This window comes from Rousettus aegyptiacus, unplaced genomic scaffold (assembly GCF_014176215.1).
Source record: "Rousettus aegyptiacus isolate mRouAeg1 unplaced genomic scaffold, mRouAeg1.p scaffold_m13_p_12, whole genome shotgun sequence".
Classification (NCBI taxonomy): Eukaryota; Metazoa; Chordata; class Mammalia; order Chiroptera; family Pteropodidae; genus Rousettus; species Rousettus aegyptiacus.
Window position 1 is genome coordinate 48,090,935 of NW_023416287.1, and position 12,500 is coordinate 48,103,434.

At 37.9% G+C, this 12,500-nt stretch overlaps 1 protein-coding gene across 2 annotated transcripts in view; it reads right to left on the bottom strand.

Annotated features, from left to right (window-relative positions):
- Positions 1-350: 350 nt before the first annotated feature.
- Positions 351-12,500, bottom strand: part of RAB31 (RAB31, member RAS oncogene family) — a 112,695-nt gene continuing 100,545 nt past the window's right edge. For both annotated transcript variants that reach the window (XM_016119869.2, XM_036229853.1), the window contains exon 7: positions 351-3,810. In XM_016119869.2, coding sequence (XP_015975355.1) covers positions 3,713-3,810 — 98 coding nt within the window. In that variant the 3' untranslated portion in view covers positions 351-3,712. The remainder of the gene's footprint in view (positions 3,811-12,500) is intronic.

The following is a 12,500-nucleotide window of genomic DNA, read 5'->3' on the forward strand; positions in this document are numbered from 1 at the left end:
TTCCTGAGGGCTCCATTCATAGACCACTGTGAGAGAGGCCCCCTGGGGGCTGTGCAGTATGGTAGCCCTGCATTCCACTTTCAGTTTTGAGATACATACTGATGCATGATAGAACTTGCATTCATTTTAATTACTCTATTGTTTTCATCATGTGGCCATTCTACATTTTATTTATTGGTTTCCTTAGGGGAAGACAATGTTCTGCTATTGCACAGTGCCGGTGAACATCTTTGTCTGTGTCTTCTTACATATAGGTACCCAAGTTTCTCTGGGGAATCACCATTCTTTATGCCAAGGTGACTAATTAAAAAAAATTATTCTACCAAACATTATAATAAGAAAAAGACAAATTTGGTAAAACTTAAAATATTTATTAGTAGGAATCAATGTGTGTTAAACCAAAAATAACAGATACAATTAGGCGATGTTATGGCAATGCTTTACTACAGAATACAATGTAGAAAGGTCCTGTCTGCAGTGGCATCTTCTATATGTGAGAACTGGGTCCAGCCCAGACAGAAGCCCTTTATAAAAACACGAGAGAAAGGAGCAGTTTACACAACAAAGCCCTGACATTGGATCACTGGGTCTGATTCCAACAATAATGATTAAAAGAGTACACTCGATACCTAACAGGTCTGATATAGCTCAGAGCCCTTCCTTTCATAAGCCAGCTCATTATTCAACTCGCTACAGCATTGCAGAGCAATGAGAAGTGGAGTCCCCTAAAAGGAGCTCAATGCAGCCATCGCATGCCATATTCCTTGATCTTAAGAGGAAATATTTCAGTCATCCAAACCTCCTTCAGAAAATTAATTCAAATTTCCTTGGGGCACAGCCCTTTGTTGGCTAAAAGGTTAGTCTTCAATTTTCTATAGGCTACAAGGTAACATCACATTCAGCACACTAGTGTACCATTTTCAATTATAAAATGGCAAGTCAATTATGTACCTACATAAAATGTCTGACTCCACTGCCATCTTAGGGCTTTCTACTGGGAAATAATCCCAATAAGAACCCATGTCCATATTATATAACACACAGTCATGAGCCAAACTCAGCCAGTGAAATGGATTATATGTTGGCATAACAAATATGAAATCATATTTACACATATACATATACTGCACATGAAAGGGAAAAAATACAGAGGGAAAGGAGCAAATTTGGTGAAATTATGTGAAGGATGCTACATCACACGAAACAACTTGACATTTTGGAGCAAAAGTAATACCCAGGCCATTACATAATATTACTTGGTTATAGTTCAATTATTAGAACAAAAAGAAAGTAATCTCAAGGCAGAATAAAGAAAGATAAGAAAGCCTGGACAAGGCTAAAGCATCTGTCTTCAGAGAAGATCCCATGTTTATGTGAAGACTTGTGTGCCCAAGTTCCATCCACTCTCTTTACCAGTTGCTCCAAGTAGTAATAATTATATACATTGTCATCTGACTGGCTTGAATAAAGCAACACAGAAAGGTAAAAGAGTGGTCTCACACCTTCATGTGCTTCTAAAATAAAACCATGGGCTCATTCGTGGGTAGTTCTCTACATGTTTATAAGACCAGCCATTTTATACAGGACAGAACCACTAGAGATCTAACTCCACTTGGACACATACCACTTTATCTAGGAAACCTGAGAGGTTGTCTAGAAAGAAATCCAGGTTCTCAAGGACGGCTTGATGAGGAAAGCTTCCAAAATAAGCCTGCATGCCACCTGGAAAATGTCATTTCAATTTTCATCCCAAATTTTTGAGCTTTGTAAAGAGGCATGATAATTGCTTGGCCTGCAAGCAGAATCATGTTAGCAAGTAATGTTGACAAAGCAGAGATAACCCTAAAAACCCCTATAAAAGCTCTACCAAGACATCCAAACGCCACTTGCTAATATTTTTTGAGGTACTTGTCTGGGAGAGCTCAGAGGCACTCTTGAACCAAATATAAGTGTTTCCAGCCTTCAAATTTTAAGGTTGTCAAACTACTCTTGCAAGCTGAGCAAAGCAGTAAGAAAATCAAATTGACACCGTATTCTTTAGTTTAAAAAAAAAAACGACACCTTAATCTGTGATTTCCATCTACTTTCTTGATTACTGTCCACGTAGAGAAGTGTAAACTTGGCCCTGGTCTCTCAAGAACTCTTTCTTGAGAGTCGCTATACACGAAGAGCAAAGAGGGCACAATCGTGGCAAGACCTGAAGCACCAGCTCACATGAGTTACTCAAAGTTTGGGGCCTTTAATCAGCTCATGATCTCTCTCCTGGCTTTTACACTGTAGATTTTCAATAAACGTTTCTCAGCCCTTGAACGTTTATGGCAAAGAAGGTCACGGCTGGACCATGCGGCAAGATTAACCATTTCCGAGGCCGTTCTGTCACAATTCCTTAACCCCGACAAAAGGGATCATTCCAAATCTTAAGAATCACTTCCCAGTATAAGACCTAATAGGACCCCCCAACACAGACACTGCTTCTTGATTCCCAGGTTTTTATGAAAGTTATAACGGTAATAGGATTTGAATTTGGAATAGAAATAGTTTTTCTTCGTCTTCATGCCTTTTCTCCCTTTACTGTCTTTGCAGTCAGACATCTTTAATTAATTGAGCAGACAGGGTACCTGAAAAGGAAGGCTTTATCACAGCCTAGTCCCAGTTAACTGGCATCCCAGAGTTGGAGTCCTCATTAGCACTAAGACCTGCCTCCCCAGGCTTGGCATCTCCTCATGTGTTTTCTCTGATTTTGCTGTTAGGGGTCTAGAATCTTAAGGTGCTGGGACTTCCCTTGGCTGGCTTTCCTGTAACCTGTTATTAATTGCTATTAGAAGTTTGCCCTATGATACAGACTCAAATGTCCTCCAGTTAATTTCCCCCTTAGACATGACACTACCACAAATTTTTTGTAAAATACCACTATGCATTAAACCTCTCTAAGAGAGTAGGAATTTATTGCTGTGGAGGTGATGCATGCCAAGTGGTCTCTGGAATAAAATTTATGTCCTACATCTGTCACTGCTTATACAGTGACTTTAAATGACTCTTCCAAACTAAGCTTCCCACTCCCAAAATTAAATGCAATATTTTTAGCCAGATTGGGCTTGTTCATTTATAAATGATCAAAACTTGGAAATATGTTCATCAAGTAAGAGTCAAAGATGTTGACAATAGTTTCTAATACATCTTTCTCCACTTTTATAACAGCTCAACTCTACAGCTTGAGTGATGGTCCAATTATGCTCCAGTGAAAGGCAAACTAAATAAAATTAAATTAAATTAACCTTTCAGTGAAGGCTGGTTAGTCAACAGAGGCAATGGCACTGAAGAAGTTACTGGAATTTGGCTAGGGAACACAGGAAATCAGAGTGGAACAGCACTTAATAATCTCACACACATAATAAGCCAGTAAGATTTTTGTACAAATTGAGAATATGCTAAGATTTTTAACAAAAACTCAACTATAGTTATTACCTAACATCCATTCCCTCCCATGTGCACTTCATGCACAAAAGGCGATGTGGTGAATTTTTCCAGAGTTTTCCCAAATCCTTTTCCAGGGACTTTTCCTGCCCTGTTCCCTATGGGTCTTCCATGATGCCAAGCCAGTGTGCTCACTTCTCTCTAAGTGTGGTACCAGGCCACTAAGATTGGGGGGTCCTTCAGCAGAGCATGGGGAGGGACTCTGGCTTCTTCAAGTACAGTGGGCCATGCCCCCTGGTCAGCAGCACCGCCGGCTGGTTTGCGTGGTTTGCTTCCCAAGCTTCATTGCTCCATTGTTTCCATTTTCATGGGGGTCCAAGGGTGGGATCTTGCGACCTGGAACAAAAAGGAGGCCAAAGCTGAGTTCCTTTTTACCAGTGAACACCACACACAGATTAAGACCGAGCCTCAACAGCTCCACGAATGGTTGTGCTGTACGGAAAGTGGAGTGGCTTCAGGAGTAACTCTCCCTCCCTCCCACCTTTCTACTTCCTTCCTTTGTCGCTCTGCTGAATAAAGTCAAACCCTTGTTTGGAAAGTTAAGGGAGAGAAAAATAAGCTTCCTGATAATACAGATTTCCTTGGATTTGGAACCTCTTGCTTCTGAGTAGAGGGGAAAGTTCTCATCTACCTTCTTGGCACAAGAACCAGCCCACAGTTCCTCTCCAGCCCTTCCGCAGATCTGTCCCACTGGAATGAGCTGCTCCGCAGCACCAACCTTCAGTAATAACAGTGCGGACTCGTCTTTTCTGCTTCTTAAAATTGAACTGGATTGGGAATTGTAATTGTCCTCGTAATATCACTTATTAACACTTAGCTCCGCATACCTCATCTTGTCAATGCACTTAGAGCATTAACAAAAGTCCTGAGAGATACTCTTCACAGGAAACTATTTTAATGTCTTCCACAAGTAATCTTATTTTTACTTGATTTAATTTTAAAAATTATCCTAGAGTCTCCATAAATAAACGCTAAATAAGAATTTAAAATGCAGTGGAGGGAGACAGAGAGGTGGTAGCTAAAGGATGTGGAGATTTCATTTTTAGGTGACAGAGATTCTAAAGCTGACTATGCTAATAATGGCTGATGGTTGTATATATCTGTGACTATATGAAAAACCATTGAATTGTATACTCGTAATGCATGAAATGTATGGTATTTGAGTTTTTTAAAATTAATTGTTATTGGTATACAATTGACATATACCATTGTATAAGTTTAAAGTGTATACAACCTGTTGATTTGATACATTTATATATTTCAATATGATTACTACCATAGCATTAGTTAACGCCTCTATGATGTCACATAATTATCATTTCTTTTTTGTTATAGGGACAATTAAGATCTAGTCACTTATTAACTTTGAAGTTTATAATACAGGATTGTTATCAATATCAGATATGTGAATTTTATCTCAATAAAGTTATGTTGCCTTTTTAAAAAGGCAATGGAATCTATAAATCAAAAATATTTGTTTATAATCTCACAATTTTCCAATCTTTTCATAGGTACTACCCACATTTAACCCCGTGAAGTTAGTGGATGGCTGTTTTCATCACTATTGTACTAGGCCTCAGAGAACTTAGGTTAGGTGCTGAAGGTCACATCGATAATTAGTAGCACAGGTGGTTCTTTGTAACCTACATCTTGATTTTTCTGATGGATTCCAAAGCTTGTGTTCTTTTCACTCTACCACATTAGCTCTCTATGCTACCTTTCTATCCTTCAAGAAAAAAAGCATGCAATGTAGCTCTAAAATAGGGATTTTTTAATCAGCTAATTAGCATATCAGTTTAGTAAGTAACCAGCAATTGGAAATGGAAGGGAAATAGTTCCAAAGACAAAGTCCTTCAGTGCAAGTGGATGTTACCTAAGGACCATAAAGAGTCAAAATGCCCTGAGAGAGGTGCATTTCCACAAGAGGCAGAAACAGTTCATTTCAAAGATATGAATGCATTGCGTAGACTCGGTGATGTGGCCATTCACCAAAGCTCAAGCATAAAATTAAGGTCATTGGCAATTATCCAAAATTCAAAATTAATGACTCTTCGTCTGATTACGGAGCAGATGGGAACATTGTAATAATTTCTGCAGCTATTGCTTCTGCCATTTCATATGGCCAACAAAACTATACAAAGCTTTTGCTGGCCATTCTCGAAAATGTTCACTCCTAATCCCAAAGCAAATGAGAGCATACATATGTGTTTTCCTCTCTGGACTAGGCTGTATTCTTTTATTAGTCAGAATTAAAAGGAAGTAAACAAAATGCTCCTAGTTGGCCAATTTAAGTGATAGAGACAGGGAAGGTTCCCAATGACTACCCATATTCTGACTTATCTAGGTCAGATCTCACCAGTCAAGTATTACTCCTTGAAAGACAGTGATGCATTTTGGAGGGATGATAGTTTCAAGTTTTATCAATATTTAATTTACTTAAATTAATAATATTTTAGGTGCCTCTCAAGTGTGTTAGGTACTGCAACAGGGACTTTTGCTTTTGCATCTGAAATATTTTTGGACAAAATTATAATTCTGCTTGGTGCAAGCTATTGCCCTAGTTAACTAAAACAAGCACAGATCAGTATTTTTGGCAATATCAAAATCACTACCCATACCAACATCGACTTCATGCTATTCTTATGTTGTTAATTTTAAAGTTAGTCAAACATTAGGCTTTTAGCTCTCCTATACATGACTTAGTCTACATATCTCATGTCTTAAGTTTTTTCCTATAAAAAGTATCCCAAATATAGAAAAACTTTATACATAAGATATTTATTAAAATGACAAAAGCGAGTGAAAATCTGAAAACAAGGAGCATACAAAAACAAAAGGGGATGCTAGGGCAGCCCACCAGCATCCCTCCTTGCCCTCCTCTTTTCCCTTCCTCTTTCCCGCCCCTCACTTCTCTAAGCAGACAATAAGCAAGGCAATAAGACAATGTTTGGGATGCAAGATTAAGACCTGAGTCATGCCTCAAGGAGACTCCCCTCTTATTCACTTTAAACTGTTATCAATGTTTTTGAATCAGTTGTTGAATCTGGCTTCTTAGAGACACCAGGTTCTGTTTATCTTCAGCATATTCAAAATTTCACTTATTAGAACAAAATATTTCTCAAAAATCAGAATTACTGCAGTTTCCTAAGACTTCATTTTGCTTATCTGACAGAAAGAATTTTGAAATCTGAGAGTCAGTATTCCAGTTACATGAACTTGGTCAAGTTATTGAATATTTCCAAGGTTTCCTTTCCTCACCTATAAAAAGATGAGAAAGTAACTTGATGACTACTTTACAAAATAGATATATGGCTATTACTACTGTGGAAAGAACTAGTGACAATAAAGAGTCACGGTTCGGGGCACTGCTCAGGTAAAGTTTGCAAGGGGAGAAGCCCCTGCCTCCTGGCTCACCATGGTGGATACTCAGGGTTCAGTTACCAGGACTGAAGCCCCTGCTCCTCTACAGAACACGTGACTTGGGAGGTGTCTCACCCATTCCAACTTCAAACAGTGAGAAGAAAGGAAGTACTTTCACTTTAAGGCAGAAAGAGAGGAAAGCAGTGTTATAACAATGAGGCAAGTACCTTAAAAAGAGAAGGAAACAGGGGGCAGGGGGAGGGTGAAGTGGGTAAAGGAGATGAAATATATGGTAGCTGAAGGAAACTGGACTTTGGGTGGTAAACACACAATAGAATATACAGATGTCAAATTATAATGTACATCTGAAAATTATATAATTGTATTAACCAATGTTACTCCAATAAACAATAAAAACTGTAAAGAGAGAGAGATTGAGAGAGAGAGAAAGAGAGAGAGAGAGAGAGAGAGAGAGAGAGAGAGAGAGAAGGAAACAAATAGCACTGTGAAAACATAAGCACTCAGGATCTTGCGGTCTGAGTTATTTGCAACTTACTAAAAAGTTAAATGTATTTAGACAAAAGGATAGTTCCGGAAAACAGCCACAGTGTTTTGTATCGAAGTGATCACCTTGGAGCACTGTCGAATCAGTATTAATTACATGAGGCATAGAATAGGATAAAAATGTATACACAAACAAATGAAAAGGCTCCAAGCATAGTTGGCATGTTTCCACTCTTACAAAATGTCCTGAGTATGCAATCTCCATAACAAGTCATTCTTGAGTATAAATCTTAGGCCGGGGTGTTTATTTTAATAAGGTTTAGATTATGTAAGATTCTGTTGGGAAAAAGTTAAGGCTCTTTTCTGAAATTCAGTTTTTCTGAAAGTTGACAGCTGAGAGAAAAAGCAGGTTTTAAAAATGATTCCTCAGGAATGCAGTATGTGGGGAAAAAAGTCCAAGCCTATAAATTTTATCATGGCTCTGGGGGCTGTAATGCTTTTACACACAACAAAAATAATCCAGCATGCTTCGCTGCAGCTATTCGTTTTCCTTGTGTGGTAGACCCGCCATTTCCTGCGTGAGCTTATAGTCCTCCCTGACCTTTTCGCTGTTTATATACTCCCCTTTCACTCCACTTCCAGAATTTACTTGGCTCCCTATCTTTTGTTGAGTGTTAGTGATGCTGGTAGTCGCTATTTAACTTCCATTTCTTGATCCTGATTTTCTGAATCATTCAGAAAATTGACCAAGTTTGTTAGGATTTGACACTTTTTACTCTTGATAATGACCTTCGACCCTCTTCATTTAGAGGGTGGGTCTCTACAGAACATTGTAGTGGCTTACAATCATAGAACATTGCCCTAAGAATACAGAATGGGGGCAGGGGGAGACACCCATGACTTGAGGTCACTTCCTCTAACTCCTTGTAAGAGGACAAAATTAGAATTACTAGATGACCTTGGATATTAGAATACAGAGTCTGGACATGAGAAATGAGATAACATTCTATATAGGACCAGAATGGCTTAAGAGGCAAGAAGCGAATTTAGTCAGAAGGCTTGCAGAAAGTCCAGGTCAGAGATAATGAGGGCCTTAATTTGGGTTGAGGGAAGCAGAAACCGAAGATGGAAAGAAAATTATAGGAAGACACCTGGTAGATGTGACAATTGATTAGATATAGAAAGGCGAAGAGAGGAATTTAAAAAAATTAAAAGTCTAGGGGGCTGAAGGAAGGTGATGTGCCAACAGAGAGAAAACTAAGGGGGAAGGTCACCACTGGCTGTCAGTGCAAAATGGCAAATGTCTACAACATGCGGGGCTTGAGTGACTTCTAAAATCATTCCGCTTCCTTACCATTCAAACGCATCTTGCCCGCCTCCTTTTATAATTTTCAAATTAAAACACTATATATATATTTTGGAGTAGTTTTAGGTTTACAGAAAAAAAAAACTGAACATAAAGTACAGAGAATTCCTATATACTCCTCCCCCTCATCTCCAATTTCCCTTTTCTTAACATCATGCATTCGTATAGAACATTTATTACAATCGATGAGCCATTAGTGATGATTATCATTAATTAAAGTTCATGGTTTACTTAAGGGTTAACTCAGTGTGTACAGTCTATGGATTTTGATAAATGTACAATAACATGTATCCACCATTACGGTACCACACAGAATAGTTTCACTGCCCTAAAACTCTTTTATGCTCCACCTATTAATCCCTCCCTCCCTATCCATGTCTTTGGCAACCACTGGCCTCCTTACTCTCTCCATAGCGTTGCCTTTTCTGGAACGTCATATAGAAGGAATCACACATTGAACAATCTTTTCGAATTGGCTTCTTTCACTTAGTAATATGCATTTAAGGTTCTTCCATGTCTTTTTGTGATCTGATAGCTCATTTGTTTTTCATCACTGAGTAATATTTCACCTTGTATGGGTATATGCCTTTAATTTTTTATTTTAATATTTAAAAATCATAAAACACAAAAAACATAAGCTACGAAAAAAACTAACAGACTAGACTTCATCAAAATTAAAAATTTCTGCTCTTCCAAAGACACTTTAAACAAATGAAAAGACAAGCCAGAGCCTGGGGAAAAACATTTGAAAAACAAATACCTGATAAAGAGTATGTATCCAAATATAGAAATAATCTTTAGAACTCACCAATAAGAAGACAGACAACTCGATACAAAATGGCCTAAATTTGAACAGACACTTCACCAAAGACACAAGGATTGCAAATAAGCAAACAAAAGACAGTGAACATTTTTAGTTATTAAGAAGAGGTACATTAAAATCACAAGGAGATATTGCCACATTCCTATTAGAACGGTTACAATTTTATCAACTGACCATACCAAGTGTTGGCAAAGATGTGGAGCAACTGGAGCTCTCCTACATTGGTGGTGGGAATGTAAAATGTTAAAACCACTTCGGAAATCAGTTTAGCAGCCTGTTAAAACGTTAAACGTTACCTACCAGGTAGGCCAGGCATTCCACCCACACAAAACTTCTATGTGAATGCTCATAGCAATCTTACTTGTAATTGCCAAAAACTAAAAACGACCCAACTGTTAGGTGAATGGATTAACCAATTGTGGTTTATGCATGCAATGGAATATCACTCAGTGATAAAAAGAAACTCAGCAAAATCTATATGCTAAACTCTGTGGGACAACTGATCTAATTTCTTGAATAAAGAAATTGTTTGAGGGAAATAAAGAAAGAAAGATGGAGAGGGAACCTACTGCTTAAGAGAGGCTTAAAAGACCTATCAACTAATCACTATGTTTTACCTTATCTGCATACTGATTCCAAAAATTGGATTACAGTATAAAATGCAAGCAAAAAAACTATTAATGACAATTATGAACTATTTGAAAAAAATGTGAACACTGAATATTTGATATTAATATAACAGCATTATGATTATTAATGACAGTGTAATTGTTATGTCAAAAAGTTACACCTGAAAATATTTACAGATGAAATGTCTGGGGTTTTCTTCAAAATAATACAGGCAAGGAGTGTGGGGGAGTGTGAGATAGAGATGAAACCAGCTTGGCTGTAAGTTCATGATGGTTTACTGTATTACTTGGTTTACTGGTATATATATATTTAAAATTTTCCAGAATAAAGTCTTTTTTTTTTTTAAGTTCCCTGGGATGTCACCACCCTGAAAACACCATTGTCAACATTTTAATATCATGTATCTTTTGAATCTTTACCCAGAAGAATATATTGTTTACTATTATTATATGGTTCATAATTTATGAAATCAGCATATAATACAAACCACTCTAACTTTTGCTTCACACTTGATAATTTATCTTTTTATGTCAGTAAATGCAGATTTATAATATCGTTTTTAATCACTGGTTTATATTTGTGTATCAGAATTTTTAAGAAACTATTTCCTAACTTTCAGACAGTTAAGTCATTCCTGTTTTTCACTATCATAAATAATGTTCCCGTTTAAGCTGCCATTTGCAATAAGAAGTGATATGGATTAGGCGTTGAGAGCAAGGAAGGACTCAGGAGCCTGACTGCCTACTTTCTGAAACTGGCCCTTCTCACTTAATTAGCTATGTGCTCTAGAGCAAGTTACCTCTCCATGCCCCAATTTGCTCACAGGTAAACTAGGAATGACAGCAGTGCCTGTTTCATAGGATAAATGATGCATTAATGAGTTAAAATATATTTAAGCAACAGCAACAATGGCACAGAAAAAGAGTTTGCTATATCTTAAACATTGTCACATTTTTCACACCTAATCAATTTCTTCTTTATAATTTCTGGGATAAGAGATATGCATGTTCAGGGCTTTTGATATCCAATTTGCACATATTTGAAATGACATTATTTCCCAGGCATCTCCTTTTATGTATTGCACTTGCTAAATTAACTTTTTTGGTGATAAGAAAGTGGATAGGCTTTGTCTTTGTTCTTTCCTTGTCTTTTAAAAGCTAAACTTGCCTTCATTTGACAGCTTGCTATACTATAATAAAATTTGCAAACTTTTTTTTTAATCTTTTTAAGTTTCTTTAACCTGCTCCAAACCAAATGTAATGATCTAAAAAATTAGAAAAATACAGTGGACTGAAAATGGCTAACACTCTGTGAAAGAAATGATTACAGAACAAGACATGATTACTCCCCATGAGTCTTAACTTCCTCTCCTTCTTATTAACGTCTTATTCTACTTTTTCCAAATGTTCCTTTTAAAAAACAAACATTTCTCACCTTGTTCTCAAACAAACAAGAAACAAACAAAAACCTAATTCAACGTCTACAATGTCTCTAGGTATGATTTTCGGGAGAAAGCCTGGTGTGCTCTTCTCAACAGTCGACATTCAAATCCACTGGAGCAAAAGCACAGCTGTCTGGCTGAGGTCCCACCCCAATCCAGACATTTTTCTGGTGAGCCTGCAGCCCATCTCTTTTAGCCCTCAGGGAGAATTAAAAAAAAAAAAAAAAAAAAGTGAGTTGTATAATTAAAATCCACAAACCAAAATTTGTGTTCCTCACACTCCAGAATGGAGCCTGCCAGACTCATAACCAATTTAGCCCCAGTCTTCTTCACTGCAGGAAGGGGAACCCTGGGAGTGTGTCTTGGTATCACTCTCTCTCCTTCCCCATTTCCCACCCACTACCCAGTGTTACTGGTTCTTTCAACATTTCTGAAATTCGCAACAAATTCTCTCTACCCTAGTCCAAGCCACCACCGATCGCTCTCTTAGATTACTAAAACAGCATCCTAATTGAGTAAGCCTTTTCCAAGCATTTCTCCTCCCAATACAGTCTCAAAAGGTAATCTTTTGGTCAGTGTACACTGGATAAGCCACATTCATGATTAAACCACCTGAAGAGCTTCTAGCTGCACTCGGGAGTATCACCCCCTCCTTCCCATTACAAGGTCAAGCAAGGATGTGGCTCAGTCTCTAAGCTCACCTCCCACCACTGTCCTGAGGCCCCACCCTGCAGCCTTCCAGCTTCCTTTTCTTCCTTAGATGTACCACACCATTTCCTGCCTCAGGAACTCAGCTCATGGTGTTCACTTAGCCTGACAAGCCCTTCCTGAGCTCTTTGCCCAATTGTCCTCTTCTCATTTTTCCAGCTTAAAATCATTTCCTTGGGGAGATCTTTCCACTC